Genomic DNA, 22,854 nt, shown 5'->3' on the forward strand with positions numbered 1-22,854 from the left:
TTTGCATTCATATGTCATATTGTGACAAATTTTTTTTTCTTTTTTCTATTCACGTATATTGACATCGTGTTGACATGTCTCCTTCATCTTCTTGCTATTCAGCAAAGCGTTTCTTATATCTTCTTCACTTCTTCTGCTAGCTGATTGTTGATTGTTGGTATTTTTCTACATTCACTCTTTAATATATCTTCTTCTTTGTTCTCTCCATACTTCCAATTCTTCCAATGATTTCTCCAATTTTCTTTCGGTGTCGTTCCGTTCCGTTTCGTTCCGTTTTCCGTTCCACCATCGTCTGATGCTTCGCATAATCCAAATTCTTCTCTTCGTCTTCTTCTTCTTCTACTTCTGCACAATTCACGTTGTTTTCCTTATTCTTCTATCCGCTATCCGCTTTGTGTTCTTTATTAGCTTCACCTTCTTAATATGACCGTATCAATTCTCTCCAGCTTAGTTCACCTTCTTTGACCTTCATCCTGTTACAAGTTTTCCTTCTTCACATTCTTTCTTCCTTCCTTGTCTGCTTCACCTTCTTGCCACTACACCGGGTTTCGACTGCTCCTCATTCTTTTCTCTGCATCCTTCAAATTTTTCGGTACAGTCCAGTTTAACGTAGAAAATTCAGCAAATTGGTGGTTTGCTCCTCAGAGTTTCCTAGAGCATCTTGTAAGCTTACTGTGTCAATGCCATTCTCTTATCGTTGACTTTCATAGTTTTAGCACTGCAGAATCACGTGTCGCACATCCAAAACCGTTCCAAAACAACTAGGCGGGGCTTCTTTCTTCAATAAAGAGGTATGGATTAGCCGCGTGTTACCAATTCTTAGCCGTTTTAACACTCGCTGGTCGATAAAGCTTCCCCGTTCCGTCCACTTGTGCGTGTCGTCTTTGACCTCTCTTAGCTTGGAGCCTCTGGACGCCAACCCATTATTGGCCGTTCCATTGTTGCCGTATTTTCTGTATTACTATTCTCAACGCATCATCGCATGGGATTGGTACCTCAATAGGAGGTTGGGTTCTCGCCATGTTTGCTAACCGATCAGTTTCGTTGTTTCCGTGGATGACGGCACGGAAACAATTAATCTGATCGGTTAGCAAACATGGCGAGAACCCAACCTGTGTGTTCAGGTATCCAGCAGAAATGGAAGGATTTGCTTCGTACTATTTGCTCCACTTCTTGAATCCCCGGGTGCTTAAATGTGCCCCCTTCAAAGGCAAAAATGGTGGTACAGTCATCGAAAGCTCTCAATTTAATAGCTGTGGAAGTGCACCTAGAACACTAAATTGAGAGCACGTAATATGCTAATATGCGAAATGCAATAATCTTGAACTGCTAAGAAGAAGAAGAAGAAACAAATAGAAACTGTAAAACTAACTCCTAATCAATTAAATCAATAATTGACCCATAATGACATATATAAATGTTTGTATTGATTCATTCCATATGTTTTAGGGAACATCTAATTTTCTTTAGAGAAAATTTTGTCTTTTAGAAGGTTCTTTTGGAGGCATGTCCGTCCCTCCGATTTTTTAACTAAAAAAAAACTCTGACAAGACAGTAAATGTAAGCTTTAAGAAGAAGATAAAATGTTCCATAAAATCACTTAAATTTTTATTTTATTTTTGGTGAATTTCACATCTTTTATGGAACATGTCAGAATTCTCTAGGTAGCACTTCATACCTTTACTAGGGAAAATTTTATCTTCCTTATTGATTATTTTTTGGAGATTTTTTTTTTAATTTACTGGTGCAATTTTACTTATATATTGGTCCCCCACAGCATTTCAGCTTAGGTATGCTACCCATAATCGCATATCAGTCCCATTTTTGCTTGATTTCCTATCCATATGGGACTGATATGCGATTTTGGGGAGTATAGGCACATCTGCCTGTGTTATAAGGTAGTTTTTGAAAATTTATTGAACTTAATGGTTAAAACATGGGCATAAGAACATTTTCCCGGTTTAAAACATAAAGTGAATTCAAGGGCCGTTTTGGCACTTTGGAAAGTCTTACCCTTTTTTTTTTTTCCCTCTGTTCGGGACCAAACACTACTGCGACCAGTAAATTGATCTATTGTAGTATATCCCGTGTCCTTAGTTTAGTGCATGTCGTATTACTCCATCACTATTGAGAAATGATGAAGTATTCGATTTTTTTACAGTTGCCACTCTTGCATTTATCGCAAGGATCCGACTCTAATTGAAAGGTCCCGCTATTTATACCCTTCGGAGTGTTGAAACACCCTCCAAAGGCGCGCCCCTTTGTCAGTCAAAATTGAATTCCTTAGCAACAAAATTAAGGTATGACACCGATAATGACCATGCATCAGAACCCTAGTCTTAACCACTTCAAACTAGGGAACAACGAAGAGAAGATTAGGAATCACATAGATGAAGACAACTAACTCATTTTTTGCCTTGTTTCAAGATCATCCTCGGTAGACAAAGCCGAGTCTTGTCACTATCAACAAGGCATAAAAAGTAACAAGGACTAAGATGTGTTCCTTGGATTACTGAAAAATCCTGTTCCCCTAGTATGAAGTAGTCAGGAACTAGGGAACAACGGATAGAAGATTAGGAATCACATAGATGAAGACAACTAACTCATTTTTTGCCTTGTTTCAAGATCATCCTCGGTAGACAAAGCCGAGTCTTGTCACTATCAACAAGGCATAAAAAGTAACAAGGACTAAGATGTGTTCCTTGAATTACTGAAAAATCCTGTTCCCCTAGTTTGAAGTAGTCAGGACTAGGAATCGGTGGTAGATCTTACATCCCGTAACGTACCACGAAAAGGTGATCTACCCACGTTACGGGGCAAGTCTTACCCTTAATTTTTAGTGTTTTGTTTTACTATTTCGACGTTTCAAAATGTTTATGAGAGGCGAGGTTTTTAAGATTATTATAAAAGATAAGAGGTCGTTGTAACGCTTTTAACGAAGTTTTTACATTTTCAAGCCTATTCTAGGCCATCTTATGGTTTAAATTTTTAAATTATTATTATAGGCTGTGAGGACGTTTTAGACGTGAGGCGTTTTGAAGATTATACTGATAGTTTTCAGGATGCTTTTAAAATATATTTCAGCGTTTGTGCCCCATTTTTTTAGGTTTTAAGACAATTTGGTTGATTTACCCTCAAGTCGGGTTTTCACCATTTCATCGTTTTAATGTGCACTTCTATTTAGTATAAATTCTTCTTCGGTGTTTTGATACAACTCTTGCGTTTCAATTACTCATTTAGTGCTTTTAGATCATTTTCAGACATTAATGTGCATTTGACTGATTTAGCACAATTTTGCCGTTTTTAGCCATTTTAAGAGTCTTTGCATTTTTGTTGGCTGCTTTGGCATTTTTAAGTTGATTTAATGTTGGATTTCAGTTTTAATATTGGGTTACAACATCTGTGATCTACATTGGTGGGTCGCGAGCTTATGGAATGACTCAATGTGGATCTTAATCGACAAAAAATTGAGAACCACTGCACTAGAAATAGTGTGAGCCAGAAAAAAAAACTGATTTTCATTATTTTTAGATCATTGCACAGTGTTTCATGAGGACCAAACCGTGATCGTAATTCTTTTACCCTTAATCTAATCTAATCTAATCTAATCTAATCTAATCTAATCTAATCTAATCTAATCTAATGTGATCTAATCTAATATGATCTAATCTAATATAATCTAATCTAATTTGATATAAACGCAGCCAGGAAGCATCCTGGAAAATGATTAGGCTTTATAACGCCTAATAAATTTCCTTGACAATATTGATGTTTACAGCATATCTGAGATATCCGGAGAAGTTCGAGATTAGGGCGTAATTGAGTTTGTAAACAAACACGTCATTTGCCGATTTCTCGGGAACTAAAGCTCAATCTAAAAAACTAACAACACAAACAGGTAGAGGAATGGTTCCTCTATGATTTGATACAGTTTGTTTGAGAGATTGTTCTTTTATTCGCGAGATATCGGCGATTAAAGTGTTTGTTTACAAAAACAATTACGCTCAAATCTCAAAGTTCTCCGGATATGACACAATCATCAAAACGTCCAGGCTTACTGCGTTGTGTTCATCGTAATGATGATTCTTTGAATTAATTCGAGTTTAAATAAATAGGAGAAATGGATGTAATGTCGGCCTAAATGCTTCTAATTTGGGCCCATACATAAATTCAGCAATCGAATAAATTTTCAACAGCAGCCGAAAATATCCATTTGTACCGTCACAATGACGCGTTCATCTAGATAAAATTGATTAATAGCTGATTTTAGCTATGGGTGCAGCCTTAGATCCATAGACCAACATTAGAGCCATTTCCCCTATATTCAAAAAACGGCGCAATTCGTGAATCGACAAAGGATGGAAGGAAATTATTTTACCCTTTTAGAGTTAATTTGATTGATTTAGTGTCTTATTAGAAGTTGCTTGGGAATATAAACTTCTTCTTGTGGAAGTTTGTAGCATCTTTTTTTTTTTATTAATCCTCCTACATGTGAGATTCAATTATAGTTTTTCACATACGTGACAATAGACGAATTGCACAATGCACATTATATCAACCAGCATTTCCACATTGAGCAGCAACCACGGCCCAAGAAACACACATGTACTATAACGGTTATATAACCTTTGTATGACTGGTTTTGGATGTATAGCAGGTGACTCAAATAATTCTATGAATTTGAGTTTCTTGTGGGGTTGGTCATGCTCTTTCTCATGCTGATTTCATTATATTGATGATGAGATCCACACAGTTCGAAAAAGTAGTGTAAATTTCTGTTCAATATGATGCACATAAATGGAGCATCACATATCATATACGTTTACATTATATATCATGTAAAGTTCTGACACATTTCATGCAATGTAGCAAATATTGTATACAAAAGCCCATCTTTGTAAACAACATTGTTTGCAAGTTGCTCGGTTGTTTGCATCACAATTAATGTTCTGATCAAAGGTGGACAAATTTATGATTCGATGATTCTGCATGGTAGGTCCTTAAAGAATACTTCCCTATGTTAGTATTGCTTCTATCTTTTTCCCCCGAATTTTACTCATGTTCTCCTTTGTAATAAATTATATATTTATGTGAACTAACTTAGGATTATAAATCTCCCAATGTCATATCTGTCAACAGTAAAACAGGTAAAAATATCATCGGACAATAAATGGCAAAGTAAGAGTACCAGGTCGATTCAGGAACTTGTCATCAAAGTTATATACAGCAAAGAAGAAGAGGAAAATTAGATTTTTTTTTTCCATCCTTGTGCACGAGCGCCAACAGTTCCGAAATATACTGTGAAGCATTATTCAATTATTAAAAACTTTTTTTCTTTCTGTCTGTCTACCGTTTCAGCGCAAACGTTCACATCTCGGTGATTGACATAAATGAATATTCACCCACATTCCTGCAGCCATCGTACGTAACGGAGGTTAGTATTCAGATGCTTATGAATGTATATACAGCCCTACAATATCGGCCTAGAGGTAGGCATATTATCCCCGTAAGGGAAAATCAGAGCACTCCAGCTGTACGACGACAACCTGCTCCGGTTGGTGGCGTGCCCAGGGAGGATTCTGCTTTTCATTAATATTTCACGTAAAATGGCGTGGGACGTTGGACTGGAACGATGATGCGGGATGCAGGAGTTGCTTTTCTCTATGTATACCTTAATGCAATGCGGTTTCAACACTACATCAGCATTGTGTACCACTTTTCGTTTCAACTGTCGTTTTCAGTTTTTTTTTTAGTATTCCCTAATGGAGATTGCAGACTTTCTGCAGTTTTTCAATTGAATCATCAGTTAAATGGAAAGTTCTATTGTCCGGCAAATGGCCTATTTAAGACAAACTATTTTTTTTACACTAGCGCTCAAGTTTTGACCCAATTTGAAAAACATTTTCATTATATAATTTGCGTACCTGTATGGAAAAATATATGTTCAATGATGTAGAGGAAATGACGGCTTCGGCATACCAGACTATTTTCGGCAACCCAAATTGAAACACTATTTTCACTGGATTTTCTTACGAAAACACTTCGCTGAACGCATGCAAACGATTCTTTATTCTTTCAGCTTCAATTTGACTATATTTTTACCACTGAGAAAAAGCAATCTAGCAAGGTTTTCTTGAAATGAAACACACGCACTACAAATTGTAGCAGATTTCGAGTTGCCGATAATAGAACAGTAGATTTACATGCAGTTCAAATGGAACGTTTGCCGAAGAAAAACTGGTTGCCGACAATACTCGCTCTCACTAGAGAAGATTGGAGCTTTGTAAAAGCGTTTCAAAACAGTTTTTGACAATTCTTTCGACTGAAATTGTTAGAGCAGCTGGCAGCAAAAGATTGTGAACAAACCAATACTGCATATGTGTGCGTTCCTTAGAGAAAAAGGCTATAGAAAGAAGGTCGCTGCTTAGGTTGCCGAGAATACGTAAATTCCCCTATCGAATTGAATTTAGTAAAAAATGAAAAAAACGAAATTTAAATCAGATAAATCAACATACAATCAACTTTCCACATCTCGATGTCCACTAACATAATATCGAGTTATAGAACCAATACTAAAAATTAATTTCATGGCTCAAGGGTACACGGAATCAAATTGCATCATTTTCAAATGGCTGTAACTTTTTACCGATTGCGTATTTTCTATTGAAATTTTGGGTAACATTTTTTTTCCTTTGTTCGGGACATGACACCACTGCGACCAGTAATTTGATCTGTTGTAGTTCATCCCGTGTCCTTAGTTTAGTGCTTGTCGTATTACTCCATCACTATTGAGATATGATGAAGTATTCAGTTTTCGGTTGCCTTCATCGCAAAAAACAGGCCAAAATGGATCCCCGTATAGTGCAAACAATCACAAGCGGGTAGTTCAAGTTTTTATTTTGGAAATCACGTACACGGTACTGCCCATGTTTGCATAGTTGACGTAAGAGCCACAATGACCAAAATCCACTTTTTTGTTTCTACGCATTCTTAACCATATAATACACAAACTCCACATGCAAACTCATTTTTTTTTTGTTCAGAAACATGTGAGTAATATTGAGAAAACGATTTGGCGTAAGTGCCGTTTCAATGCAAAAATGACGTCCCTCCATACAGGTTGCAATATTTCAAATATAAAAATCCTGCTATTTGTCACATGTACACTTGAACCCTTATCATTCAAGCTGCTTTTACACGCTTTTGCATTCTCAATATTCAGCATACACACTAGCTTTGTACGTGGTTCGTCAAACACGCCATCAAGCCGTTTAACGTACTGAACCTTTTCTTATAGCGTTCGAGGCGCTTTCACTCTTCAAATATGATAATTTTTGTATTGACCTGTTCTGAAGTATTGAACGATTTGCAAATTATTTTCTTTGAAAATTTTTCTTCATATTTATGAAATCACAACAACGTTATATTCAGTTCAACATATGATATATTTAAGTCCAAGTTTACATCGATTAAATCAACACCGCCATTCTAAACATCTTCACCTGATTCAGTCTCTGGCAAATTTATCCAATAGTCACGTTTCTCCTCCGGCATCAAGGGCAAAAGCTTTTTAATAATAATATCCTTCTGAGATTTTTGGATTCCACTTGCTTCTGTTTGGCGTTGAAGCTGATCAACCAAATTGAATGACGGTTTGGAAACCTCCTTCAGCTGTTTTTTCGTCAGTATCTGTAGTGTTTTCATTTCGTCGTTGTAGTTATAGGAATATTGTATGTCAAAAGAACCTCTGGTAAAGATGACATGTTTGATGTTTGCCATCTTTGGTCGGTCTTTGAGCTTAGTTAGTACAGACTGTTTAAACTGGAATAAACATTCAAAGAAATCCTCCGGTTCCATCACAAAAACTTGTGGCTTAATGTCACTTCCAGATTTTTCCACGCAGTCAACGAAATCAGGGAAACTGTAAACTTCTGCTCGAGGGACACGCTTCATCGTGCGCTCAATCGATGCATGAAATGAATCCGCTGACATATAAGTATGCCCGGGCTCCAGATACTTCAAATTAATTTGATGGGTTTCAATGGCCGGAGAGTTGATAAGCAAGGCCAGCAAGACCATCAAATTCCAGTTCTTATTTTGCGCCGAGCAGTTATCAAGCCACAAAGTGATAACGAACTTGGACCCAAGAGAATAGAAAAATTTGTAAAAAACACTGGCAATGTGATAAGCTTTTCGTCCTGCAATCACATCGTTCCACAAAAAAGCATAAACGGGACCGTTCCGAGAGCCACCCAGTGGAGCAAACGTTTCATTGTAAGCAACGATCCTTTTGCAAAAAATGACCTCCTTAAAGGATTCCATTCTTGGAAGCTGAACCACCTGCATTAATATGATGAGTAAGAAATTGGACTCGTAAATTCATATTTATAAGTTACCTTTTGAAGATCGACCGAGAAAACCGATCCGTTCATCGTCACGTTCGACCGATCGCTGTCGTACTCCTCCCGCCCCGAAATTGCCCGTGCGATATAATCCTTCCAATTCAAACACATCTCGCATGCGGTCCGGTTTGTAGAAGATCCTTCTTCTAGCTCGTTGTTGTCTGTTTTAGTAGAGTGTCCAGTTTGATTTTCGTGGATGTGATGGGCATGGCACCGTTCACATTCTTCGTGTCCAAGCTGTGTGAATTTTATGTTCAATGCCTTAAACATTTTGCAATAAAACCCATAACTGCAACTTTCTTCCTTTTCATCCAACTGGCGCTCGCTAAATAGACCGTACATTTTCTGGGCCGAAACGTCAGACGGCAGATAAAGCGCGTGCGGTGCGTGCTCTCGGCGATAATGCGAGTTTGTCGGTGAGTAACGGAAAATGTCTTGTTTGACGGTATCTTTAAGAGTTCTAGGCCGGGTGTATCTTCCACGTATCTCTGCTGGTGCTCCATCCTTATGCGCTTGGTCGTGGTATCGATAGTTCATGTTGCTAAAGTTAGCATGATTAAAGATTACCTTAATTAGATATTTATTGTTACTTAGAAAATGCGAACCTGCTTTTGATATCGTAGCCCAACGTATTCAGGAAGAATGCGCAGCATACATCATGTGGTACTCCTCTTTCGTTTTCAAGTTGGTAATCGTAGGAAAATTGTCTCCGAAAGTTCTGGGTAGTAGGATTCACCTGGCCACGCCGTCGTTTTACAGGGCTACGCTTGCTGAACTGCAAAACGAACGACTTTTGTTCCGTTCTCGACAATCTCCAGAACCATGAATTGATGTCAGATCTTTTGTCACGTCCAATTTTGCCGCAACACACTGCTCTGCATCCACAATCTTTCAAAATGGGCCTCCGGTCAGATAACCTTTTTTCCCGGCGCTCTGTTTTTTTCCGAGGTTCGCTTTGTTGGTGGCCTTGGCCTCGGTGCGGCTGCTACGGCTGGCTGTGGTTGTATATCGTCTGTAATCGCAGTCGGCAGATCCGGATCAATCTCATCTTCCGAGTCGGAACTACCATAGGTCAGCAGTAAATCCAGGGCACCTCTTCCGGACATTTTAATTCTTCCAAATTGAATTCCTTTTCACTATCACTGAATCTAACGAGCTTTGGAGAAAATCTGTCAACGTGGCCGTGAATGTTGATACTACTTCAAACACAGTAACCTGGTTTTTACGCCAAGCTATGCGAATAAACCTTCAGCAGAACGTATGTTTGTTCGCATAACCTGGCGTATGCGTTTTTGAGATGAAATAATTAAGCAATAAATCATAAAAGCCCAGCGGCCCACTTCTGACCGTTAATCTTTAACAAATGGACAGATTATTTGAATGAAATTGTTACAAAATATTGCTTTTCGGCTGCATACAACAAAAACGCGTTTTCCCACCAGTGATGCTGTTGGTGGTTACGTCGACTATAAGATTAGGGGCAGGGTAGCTCTACACCCAGATGTTGACAAAACCACATTTTCTTGTTATGGATGACTAGACGTATGTAAAAGCAGACTTCCGGCAGCTTCCGGGGCTCCTGTTCTTCACTGCTCATCATAAGTTCGATGTCCCTGAGGACGTCAGAAAGCAGAAGATTTTAAAATTTTACCAAAAAATACAAGATATGGCAAGCAATTTGCTCGTGTGGAAAGCGGAGCACTCCATTCGTGACAACTGGGACGATCAATTGGTAGGTATACCTTAAGAAATGCCTCCAAAATCGTTTACCTCAACTTCAGAGGACACACAATGGTCCTACGCTTTTCTGGCCGGATTTGGCCTCGGGCCATTAATCGAAAGATGTTTTGGAGTGGTACAAGGCTAAGGAGGTCAATTTCGTGCCGAAACATCTAAATCCCCCGAACGCACCGGAACTGCGGCCAATTGAGAAGTACTGGACCATTATGAAGCATGCACTTCGGAAACACCTCAAGGAAGTGTAAAGGCGTGGTTGTAACATTCTCAAGAGGTGGATGGTTAAATTTTCAGATGCAAAAATACATTTTTAAAAGATTCGAGAAGAACGACTGATGAACCCATAAATAGATTTCCATCCACTCGGTAAAAATTACATTGGTTTTCCATCAATAAGCATGAATTGGAACACATAAACTTTCATACAATTTGCCACATTCAAAGGATCAACACACGGTGGTGTTTCATTTCAGGTATTGGATTGCACCAGGTTTGGACTCAATTTGATTGATCCAATTATTATTTCCGCACGAATTTGGTATGTGGAGCCATTGAACGGCGATTGGCATATGGCTCTCCAGAAATTTGGTACCACAGTCACATCCTGACTTTTGTACTAGCAAAAACAGCGCAGCCACCAACCGATCATCATTAAAATCATCATGAAATCCACCACCACAGCTGGGTAGAAAGTTTTAATGATTGTAAATTTTGGTGTGTCATTTTCGTGCTTTTCAGTTCACCCAACTCCAAAATTGGCAGAATTTTAATTAATCACATCACCTTGGTTGGTGTCGGTTGTCCACAGCATATCGCTGGAAGTTTGTTCACGACGTTGCAGTGTATGAGTTTATCGAGTTTTTATGTTGGAAATTAGGTGTTGTCCTATTGAGGATTTTTAAGTCATACCTTCCGAGAAGAGCTTCAAGAGTAATCTTTGAAACAGAATTTTTTAGAATGATGTAAATTAGTTTCAACATAAAATTACCCATCGTAGCTGCGCTTTTTAGGCTTCTCGAATGCTTAGCTCTCTTTTTTTTTGTGGAATTAAAGTTACTCGCTTCTCGCTACATTTCAAACCATCTGCTCTTATTCATTCTAGTGTGTTTCACGGCAATACCTCCTTTAATTTTAATATAGATTAGCACTCGATGAAAATTTCAACCAGGACGTCCCATAGCTACCGCCCTTTCATTGAAGAGCTCTAATTAGAACCAAGCTACATTATACAACACCCAACAATCCAACCGAACAGTAGTTCAGAACGTGCGGTGACAGTGGCGACAAAAGCGGATTAATTAGGATGTGTGTTGTGTGTGCTCATTCCGTCCTGTTTCACACGTACGGTATCACACCAAATTCGCCAGATAGCAATTTTGGATGCAAATTCAGCTCAGTAAATTAAAGATAATAAGCTCGAATAAATTGAAAATATCTTTATGACCAGATTTGCTTTCATACGTTCATCACTACGCATTGATACCCTTGGCAAATAGTAAATTCAACGTATAAATAATGCATTATCTTTTTAATAGCTTTTTGAACCGTTCATCGAAGGTTCTATCAATAGTTCGCGCACAAAAAATATTGACTGAAAATCGAAAAAAAAAATAAAAAAAAAATAATATGATTATCGTTTGCACTTTAATTCATCATACCTCAAAATATATTTCTACGCATGTTCATATTTATCAGGATGCCTCGGCAATACCAATGCCAAACGATGCTCTGAAGCATAATGTATCATCACGCAAAAAAATGAGCGATCAAGGAATTCATTTACCCTACCCCTACCTCCAAACCTCCCCCTAACGATAAAAACTAAAAGTATAGTCGAAGAGACCATCTACACTACTAATATCAAACGTCAAATCTAAATTTAGTGACGTTTAAAAAAAAATATTTTTTATATGTATGGCAAAAAGGATAAATAAATAATAATTATGGAAGAGATGATCTGAAAAAAATTATTCTTAGTTGCGCAATACAAATTTGTAGCAAAATTAGGTACAAGCGAACTATTACATATTACATTTCCCGTCATTTTGACATTTTTATTACATTATAAAATTTAATTTTTATCGAGAAGCCTGGAACATTTTTTTCGATTTTGAAAGTGTAAAATGTTTCTTAAAATAAGGAAGAGGGGAGTATGCTAAAGTTGCAATGGTCGTGTATTAGGTATGGAAACATTTTGAACATCTTTACATTATATGGGTCCATTCAAAAATCATGTAGGGGGAAATTATGTAAAACTCACCAGTGGGTTATATGATCAACATTAGTTTTTCATGGTCTTATAAATGGTGGTCTGCCTGTGTGACTGTTATTAATGAATTTGGTGAGCTAACTAATAGGCATGATCTCCAAATATTTCGTAAATTCGTAAAGGCATTCTTAGACTTTTTGATTCATGCACCTACCTGGACCCTACCTATCGACCTACCTATCGACCGGTCATGGACCCGGGAACCAACGGATTTACTTCCCTTCGTGATCAGACGTGATTAGAGATATTGTGACTCATAAAATCCCAACGTCACCAACTGGGATTGAACCCAGGCCCTTTGGAGTTAGAGGCAGTCAAGTTTACCACTACACCACCAGCCGCTATTGAAAACTTTCGACCAACGATTTAGTATTGGTAACGTCGATGGTGAGACCCGCTGCGGACGAACGCTTAACTTTGTCGTTTAGCTTACTCTGCATATCAGACTGTCCAAAGCAACTGGTGTCTCCAAAATGTTTCAATTAACAACCACCAAAATCATGAAGTTTGTTAAACAACCCTTCAATTGCGGGATAAAAAGTATACTGACCACTTTTCCTGCCCAAATTCCATGGAAAGGGTTGTATTTTGGTTGTTTATTAACCAATTTAATATTGTCAACCTGCAGTTGACTTGCAATAGACTCTAGTTTTGGAGAAAAATATAAAAAAAAAATATTATAATACAAATTTTCTACCTTCAACGTAAAATTATCAGTGACAAAAAATTGTAAATTTGGCACAACCTACCGGATCATCTCCGGTGTACGGTAACCAGTGTAAGTTTCGAGCCAATATACTAACACCTATATAATTTCCCGGTAGAATGCATCCAGGTGCTTAAAAATCGATTGCTTATTCGTGGAACTGAGGAGCATGAAAATTTTCAGATTATTTTGCCCAAGCTATAATTTGACAGAAAATCTTTCATTTGTTTCATTACCGTTAGACATTCTACTAAATACACCCCATTTGCTATCATAATGTGACATTTATTCATATTACCCTGAATCAGTGCCGTTCTGAAAAAATCGAAATCGATACTAATTAATAATACATTTAACATTGACGGCAAACACAGTGGGAGGAAAATCGAAGCCATCATAATGCTGTGTGTAAATGTGTCCAACAACACCGGGTCGCGTTCTTTTGCTGTGCCGCCTAGAATCAATGCCAATTTGCTTTTTCACTCAAGCTAGGTACCTTCTGCTTTTACTTTCGGCCTCGATACAGGTCACCAGATGTGAATAGAAATATTGTTTTCACATATGCTGAAAATGTGTTAAACAAACAATACTCGGTGCGTGTGCCAATAGCTGTTATGTTAGTGATTTGCAAATTTTGAAGCATGATAGATTTTGGTTGTACTGAAACAGATATAAAACGAGTTACAAGCTGGATGAAGTACAAACAATTTAATATGTATATTTAAGCCGCAGGTGGTTACAAAATGCTATAAATATGGGTTTCGTCCATAATTTCGCTCTAAATGTTCCTAATATTGAGCCCATACACAAGCTAATATGCGATAAACAATAAGCTTGAAATGCGAGGAAGAAGAAGAAGAACTAATAAATCATGTAGATGTATCAATTTTCACTGAATGATTTGCACAGATTTACTTGCATTGGACGTTTATTGATAATATAGAAAAAAAAAACACAAAGGATAGGTCTGAATTGCCCCATATACATAGATTTTGCAGGGCTAATTCTCTTCAATTAAACATATAAACTTATGGGGCCTCCCATAACTCGGTTAACGGCTGCGTTCTATGCCCGGTCTGGTCTAGAAATTTTTTGGGTTGGAAAATGTCTCGCCTTCCCTGGTATGATTGTACTTTCCACACAATTATATTAATGCAAGAATGCTACAGGCTTAGAAGTCTCTCAATCAGAGGTTGAAACTGTTGACGTTTTTTACGACACTCGCTTCGTTGTCATGCGCGACAGTCTGTTTTTATTCGTACTCTCATGCTCTACCGTCGTCTCTCTCACACAACACAACCGGTAGAATAACATTCGAGCAAAAAGAAAATGTTCAAATAACTATCATATGATATGAGTGATTTTGTTCTAATTCCTCAGTTTGGTGTAAATTAAACCATTACTGATCAGAAATGTTATTCCTAGGACATCATTGCTTGATTTTTTCAGAATTCACACAAGCACAACATCAGCAGCTCTTATAATGAGAGAAACTAAAATACATACATTCGTGACGGTCTTCGGCGACAGTGTCGTATGACAAAGCCTGTCAAATGACATTTGAGTTTGGTACTGTACTATGATAGCTTGTTTTGCAAGTGTCGGAGGCAAAGGCAGTCGATTATCACAGAAAATGTGTCGACTACCGTGACCGCTTACAAGACTGCTCTCAATCAACAATTGAGTTTACAAGTTGAGAGTCAGCGTAAAGTCTCAGTGGGAACGTAATAAATCCAACGACAATGAAACTTATGCTCAAAGTGCATAGTTTTGAAAATAGGTAATACACAAACAGCAAACGCTTTAGTAAAAACATGATTATTATTCAAAATTTGGATAGTAGGGGGATAACGCTCCGCAAATGCGCCTTGGTGTTGCGGTGAAACAATACAGTAACGACCTGTTTTTGTCAGCTCTCTTTTTGAAAATCTTTTCTAATGTTCTACGATACACATGCACATTTTCAATGGTCTTATTGCACGGAAGTTAAAACAAAGGTTTCTTACTCCGCTCTGATCTCTTCTAAATTCCTTGATTCCGGTCAATTCTAAACGTTATACAGTATTTTAGGTTTTCTGAACTTATTGGAAGAGACTCAAAAAGAGCTGCAAAGCAAATCCATGTTGAAATTGACTTCCCGGGACACAGAGTAGCATTGAGATTGCCGCACAAAATGGTATAAGCTTTGAAAGATTTCAATAATAATCTGTGGACGTAATGAAACAACACAAATTGCAGTGCTGGCGCAAAGTAATAACGTCCGAAAATAACCAAATCAAATAAGAAGAAGTAGACCGATAGTTTTGATTTCGCTGAAGAAAGTTTTATAATAATGTGATCGTGAATTTCGCAAAGGCCTATTCATTTGGTATCCATAGGTCATGCTCCAACAGGGTAGCTAGAGATTTGAAAATGTGCGAGAAGCTGTACATGAGATAAAGGAGATACGTGAATAAAGATAGGGGGAGGGAGCTGGGGGTTATTTTATACTGAATGTTGCATGACGCACTTAATATGTCTTGGAAAAAAACCACAGTTATTAATTGTAGAGCGTCTGGAGCAACAATAACGACATCAATTGTCTGCTCGATTGGAATTACCTTTTCCAAGTCGATGACAAATAGTTCATTGTTCCAATTTTGACGTGTCGTCACTCTCTCTACAGGCACTTTTATTAATTGATGCAATCAATGAATTTCTAAGCTCTATGCCCAGGGAAGTTGAGAAACTTTACAGCATGAAACATTGTCCAAACCAGACCGGCAATTGAACCCACCGTCTAATGGATTGTAATACCATGCCTTAACCAATTCTCTGCCAAGAAGGAGGGTTGCTGAAGCGTTGGAGGGTTGGTGTCAGCACTGTAGTCTACAGTTTTATGCTATGTTTATATGTGCATTGACGACACGTATGCGTTAAAAAAATCTTATGTGAATAAACAGTAATGAAAGTTTAATTTTTCATCATTAGCTTGCCTAATTTAAAAATTATTATAATAAACATTTAATTCCTACATGTACGCGCTTGTTGAACATTTATCACGTTTATTTTTCCGCGCAACAAATCAAACATCTACGTGGACGGAGCATAATTTCTCAATGTTTGCATCAGTTCTCTTATATTGACAGATAATCGAGCCAAAGAACCAACAACTTTGGATTCAAGCAAAATGTTGGTAGATGACGTTTCTGCCACCGGAGTGGCCTTAACCGACTAAGCTAGCTGATAGATCTTAATGTATGCTCGCTAAATATAAAAAAATAATAGCCAGTTAAAAACTTTTAAAATCCTTACGAGACTTTCAATCTGTCTTGATCTCTTTTTATTATTGAGTACTTGTGATTGTGATATTGAGAATCGATGAAAAAACATTACAAATACACTTATTTTTATTGCTAAATGGATACTATCTAGTGCCAAACTGAGTGTTTAGACTATATTGATAGCAGGCGAACATCAACGTAAATATATACAAACATACTGCAGTCCAACACTGGAAAGCGTACTGAAATAAAGGGAACAAAACGATATACATTTAACGTAAAACAATTATTCAGTAAAATCTAGACTTAACACATTTCTAATCAAGAGTCTCAATAATTTTAATTCGTATCGAATTTGAATTGAGATATTATTCACTTCAAAATCACACTTAATATATTTTCGAAATTTTAAAGTTTTTAAAATAAAATACTCACATCGTCGTAGGCGATGTCTACATCACTATAAAACTCCGCCGCTGTTGGGTACTCTTTCTCCAAAAGGTTCTTTGGCAAGTCATCAACCAATGCAACCGAATGCATTTGGTAAAAAATCCCATTACAAACTGCAAAAAAAAAAGAAAAAAATACTATGCATTACAGTATTCCTATGCTTATCGGAAACTAAAAACTAAACCTGAAATTATCTACCTTTTGCTTTTTCTACCTACTTTTTTAATAATTCAAATTTCAAGCAAATTGTTGAAGTTTACTTTCACGAAAAGAAGTAAGATAATTTCTGATTTATATGTCGTTCTGAGTAGAATAATGTTGGCTTGTGAACTCAATATGTCTGCCAATAATCATATTATTTAACTCTCATGTAATTTAATGTGTCGGTGGGTTTGGTTTCATGTAAAAAATTGGTCATTTCCATGTCCGGATGTGATTCTGCATACTTAGAAAAATTGATGTAAATTTAGGTGCTCTGAGACTGACATATACGAGCGCTAATTTTGACATAAAATTGAGTCATAATAGACGTGAAACTCAGCTCAACCAAACGTACTTTCGAACTTTTCAGTCTCGGAACACTTAATATTACATGCCATGTTTGTTTACGTCTCAGCCTTTATGTCAAAGACGGATTTCGTCACGTGTATGATTAGGTATTTCTAAGTGTGTGGGTATCCTATAAGACAACAATTAAACATTTTATTTTTCCAACTGATTCAGGTCATATCTCCGGAATCATTTGACCGATTAAAAAAAATATTCAATAGCGTTTTATGGGATCATAAACATTTCATTTTGTCGTTCTTACGTTTGATTGTGTTCAGCGGTTGTCAAGAAACGATCTCGTCGAGCTGATTCGATTGGCCTCGGGACGAAAGTCGGGTTTTCAAGCGGTATGTATAACCTTATTTGTAAGAAGGGTGAAAATCAAACATGTAATGATATACTGGCATGCTTGATTTTGGACATAGATTTCACATTTTATTTTGCCTTCAAAATGCCATCAAAATTTTAACAAAATTAAAAGTATTCGCGGGAAAAATGGTGCCCTTGCTAGTGATCATGGTAAAAGAACTGTGGCTTACCAAACATTTGTCTATTTTTGTTTCTATACTCTTAGAATCATCATGCATAATTTTCTAGATAACGTCTGGCCTAGGAAAGTACATGTTATTTCAAAACTGACAGCATACAATCTATTTTTGCATCATAGCGTTGAAATGAAGACAATATCAGATAATCCGTTTCACAATTATTAAACCACACTTACCAGCTGTACAATTCCCCAACTGCATACCACAATTCCACACAGAGCTAGCTTTTCACCGCAAATAGGCATCTTGGAGTTTGTCCTGAAATAAGGAACTGTAAATTCAATAGTGTTAATTACAAGAAAATAATTCTTTAGGAGCGATACAATTAGTACGTCATGCCCTAAGATAGTAGAATGACAGTTTACGCGTTTGAAAAATTTGATAACAAATTTTGATATCATTTAGCGTTACTTTTGAAAAATATGTTGTTGCAGTTTTGTTTACACTGCCTTAGCAGAATATTAAATTGAATACTCGTTTTGTTACCAACAGAAAAATGTATATCAAATTGAGTTTTCAGTTTGCTCTCACTGACTGTATAATTAGATTTCAATGTGATATCACAGAAAGATGTTTTTGCTCTTAATTTTGATATTTTAACCTTTTTTTTTGATATTTTAATATTTTTAATTTTTTTTTTATTTTTGATATTTTTAGTTTTAATTTTAAACCTACCAAAATGACAGGAAACCTGAATAATCATCATCAGTGACATCGCAACATCAAATTTAGTTAATTTGATCTTAGACCCAGGGAATTTACACAGCACAAAATAAAAATACAGTATCAACATTTCAAAGCAGTGTAATTGCTTTTGTAAATAATGTCTTTAGCCGTTGATTTCTCGCAAATATAAGCTCACCCCTCTACATTAACAATGCACAATGGGCCAGTAATTAAATTTAGCAGGAAAAATAATAATAACGTTCTGGGATTGCATCCAATTGAGTTGACGTGTTGAGTGAAGTATCTTGGATTTATTAGGACTATAATTTAGGTGCATGAAAATAGTTATAGTTTTGGCTGCAAATATACCGCAGCGATACGAACTTTTTTACATCACTAGATAGAGGTTAACTGTCTTGGGTAAATTTAATGAAAAGTTGTCGAAGATAAAAGCTGAACATCTTCAAACAACTGAGGTATACGAAGTTTTATAAAAACTGTCTGTAGTCATTATTAATCCAGGAAACTTCACTGAAGACGTCAACTCAATTAACCACTTTATTCGAGCACTGAAAATGACGTTTACTACCACTCGAACTTTGAAATAAAACATTATTTTGCGATTTTTTCTTCTAGAACCTCGAGAAAAGTAGCCAACATTTGTGCGTTTTATAAAAAAATAGAAATTATTTGGTGCAGTTTTGTGAAATCGCTGGTAGAAAGTCACGCCAAAACTGCTTGACAAAGTGGTCAATTGGATACAATACCAGAGCGTTATAATTTTTTCCTGCTAGATTTTACACTATGCAATGCTAACTGGTGGAAAAAACCTTCATCTATCTGTTGGTGTTATTAATTTAAATATGTGAGCTTTTATTCGCGAGAAATCGACGACTAAAACCGTTGTTGGCAAATGCAATTATTACCCTTTGAAATGTTAACACTGAATTCAACCCCATCAAAAGTATGGTGTAATTTTAACTGTCGTGGAAGGCAAAATTTGGCGAATATATTGTGGATGGAGTATTTGATGTAAATTTACTTTTCATATCTGCATAATTTCAATTTGTTGCTTTATTACATTTGAATTTTGGTGCATGTGATTTAGGGAAAGGGAAGGGAATTGTTGGCCTGATACTCATTTTACTGGATGCCGAGAAGTCCTCTGCACTTTCACGAGCATCACAGGAAAGGATGAGGGTAAGTATGTAATAGGTTAGGATTCGGCTTGGTGAACGATTTTGACGTAGGACTACGTCTTTGATTTCTATATGGGGTAAGCTTTGTGAAAACCGAAAATGGAACATGTAACAAATTAAGAAAGATTTTGAACGTTAATAACTCAGTTGCCCCTGGTCCAATTTCAATAATTTTATCACCAATCGATCAGAAATATGGCTACGCATCGATAAAAATTGTGTTGATTTTCAACAAGAAATTATTGAAAAACTGGTAAATGTCCAGCATTGTCCAAAAGCGTCGAATTAACTAACAAATCCACCAATTACCTACATGAATATGCTGCTTCCCCAGCACAGTCGTCAGAGAGTAGTAAGTAGACGAAACAAGTCAAAGTGGCATTCCCCTGCGATCCTCGGGCGCGTGCGAATAGGGAGGATGGAATTGCGTAATATTTTGCACACTCATCGCCATATTCAGAACCACACGCTCCCAACGACCACACAAAATGCTCTCCAGAGTTGTAATCTTGTAACCAAACTTGGAAACAGGGGATACACTCAAAAAAGTATATCACATATGTAATGCATGAAATCCATGTGGACTCCGTCGGGCCTGCCATTCGTCGTCTGGCTCGACGTGGTGGTGTCAAGCTCATCTCCGGTCTGATGTACGAGGAAACCCGAGGTGTGCCGAGAAAATGTGATCCGTGATGCCGTCACTGAATACGCAGCTGCCTGCACGTCATCATCGTCTTCCAAAGGCTTTAAGCCTGTACTACCATCGGCCCTTTTCAGGGCCACCAACATTTTCCAAAAGAGTTAATTTTCTGAACATGTCCCAACTAAAATTCATATCAAAAGGTTCTTTTCAGGGCAATCATAGTCATACTAAAGAGTATAAACAGAGAGAACCCCGCTAAAATTCCTATTCCTACACAAAACACAAGCTCCTGCTGCAGTTAACAAAAATATTTATTATATCATACCACGTAGTCCTACGTCATTATTGCGTACAACCCCATTGGGCTGTCCCTTGTAGTTTTTTTTTTAAAATTTATGTCGATGCAAAGGATTTAAAAGAGCTTGGGAATGAGCTCATAATTTTCTGTAGGCAAAAACGGTTACCATTAGGCCACCGAGCTCATTTTATCTCAAAAACAATCATCGGACGAGTTGCCGTTATCATTCAATCCCGCTATTTGTCTCATCGAAGACGATAGCGACTTTCGAGCGAACCAAATAGTAAGAATATAAATAATAACAGGAGAACAATGAGACTTTCAGAATGCTATAATGTGAAGGAGTCTGGAATTCTACTCAGTAAGACAAAAAAAATTTGCTACTGAGGTTACCAAAGTCCCTTTGATTACAAAAACAATTAACACTGCGAACACGATGCCTCCGGTAAAATGTGTAACGGTAAATTGAAAAATAGTTTCTCGCGGTAGAATAAAACGTATCAGAGCCTTAAGTATGAAAACCTCTATAAAGATCCCTCTGAAGTAGGGCAGCTCCAAGCATAAGTGCACTTCTTGCACCATGAGTCAGCCATTTGTTGCCATATCAGCATCCATAGAATTCCACTATAAACACGAACAACTTAAACGAATTTCACGAAAACAAAGTACAAAATTACAAAAAATAAAGATAAAAGAGATAAGGGTTGTGTCCAAAGCAAGACCGCATTTTTGTCGTAGAGCTACGAGATTATTTTTGCTACTTCATTTAACAATATATTAAATAAAAATAAATGGTTTAGAATTTTAACTCTATAATGAACAATTCATTATAATTAACATTCAAAATGTTTTTATGTTACTTCATACGTGAAGTTTGCGATTTTCAGAGTTGGTTGGAAATGCTAACATGAAGCTTTAGTGTGATAGTTTATTAGCTAGAGAATGATCTTTAGAAGAGGGTAGGTGGATAGTTCCATTAGAGTACGGCAGTATGAAAATTGAATAGAAGTTGAAAATGAGCGAAGAGCCATTAATGCGACAGTTTTTAAAGTTAGACGCACATCTTTACGATGTACGCGGAGACTTGAAGTATGTCTCCAAGTCTACAGGCAAAAAATGTGCGTCCTTCTTTTGCTCATAAACTGACTGCGGCTGTGGAATAGTTCTAGCGACGTTTTCATCACTACCTAAAGCCCCACGTTGCGAGAGCATTTCCAGTCGATGGTGTGTTAGAATGCATTTTTGTCCACCTAAAATATTCATAACATTAAAGATAAAATACCAAAAAAATAATACAAAAAAAAAATCCAATACCAAATTATGATAATGCAATACCTAAGCAATACTACACAGGTATTCTTTTGGAATCCGCATATCAATTTTTGGTATTTACAAAGTATTTTGCATGTATTCTTTGGTATTTAACCTTTTATGTCATCCTGGTGAAGGCTGAAAGCCTCCCTAATAAAGATAAATTAATTAATTAATCCTGGTGAATACCAAATTTTGGTATCAGGTCAGAATTAGGTATTCATTAGTTATTTTCTCCTGCTCGGGTTTAACAATTGATAAACAACTATCATCTTTATACCAAACAAATCTTACATTTATTTGGAATAATATGGGGTAATTTAAATTGAATTTCATTCATAAAAGACCATGTTATAAGCGTTCAAAACCTGACACTTATTTGTCGCATCATTATTTTTATTTGCATCCACGTCCACAAATAGGTATTCCTACGTCAAAAGAACGATTTCATCAAGTCTGCAATAAGCCGCTACGCTACTTTTCGGCATAGCATAGTAGACGGCTCACTTCTTGATGTGAATCAATATGATCCGATCCGGTTCATCTGTCTGAAATTAAGCTCAGCACTACGATACACCATCTGAACACTATTGGGAAGTCACGAGCGCATTTGAGGCTTCACCTTGGTTTACCGCTTCCACAAAATAAATGGAATAAAATATTGCACATTTCTCAGCAAGCTTCATTATTGAAATTGTCTAAATCTGTAGTTTTGAGACGTTGCTCGTCCTGCAACTTACTGCCCTAAGTTCCCTTATGTATTTATATCTTTACACCGACAGACATTCTGCACCGTAACATCCAGCACTGATT

The 22,854-nt window shown here is 37.0% G+C and overlaps 1 protein-coding gene across 5 annotated transcripts in view; it reads left to right on the plus strand.

The window, feature by feature from the left end:
- The window catches only part of Cals (calsyntenin-1), a 296,934-nt gene that overhangs the window by 230,251 nt on the left and 43,829 nt on the right, over positions 1-22,854 (plus strand). For all 5 annotated transcript variants that reach the window (XR_010517613.1, XM_065221660.1, XM_065221663.1 and 2 more), the window contains one exon: positions 5,359-5,434. Coding sequence is in view for 4 of the 5 variants with exons in the window: in XM_065221660.1 (XP_065077732.1) it covers positions 5,359-5,434 (76 nt within the window). In the remaining variant the exon portion in view is untranslated. The remainder of the gene's footprint in view (positions 1-5,358; positions 5,435-22,854) is intronic.

The sequence above is a fragment of the Ochlerotatus camptorhynchus genome, unplaced genomic scaffold (genome assembly GCF_037179485.1).
Source record: "Ochlerotatus camptorhynchus isolate MF236.1 unplaced genomic scaffold, CSIRO-AGI_Acam_v1.1 ptg000146l, whole genome shotgun sequence".
NCBI classification, from domain to species: Eukaryota; Metazoa; Arthropoda; class Insecta; order Diptera; family Culicidae; genus Ochlerotatus; species Ochlerotatus camptorhynchus.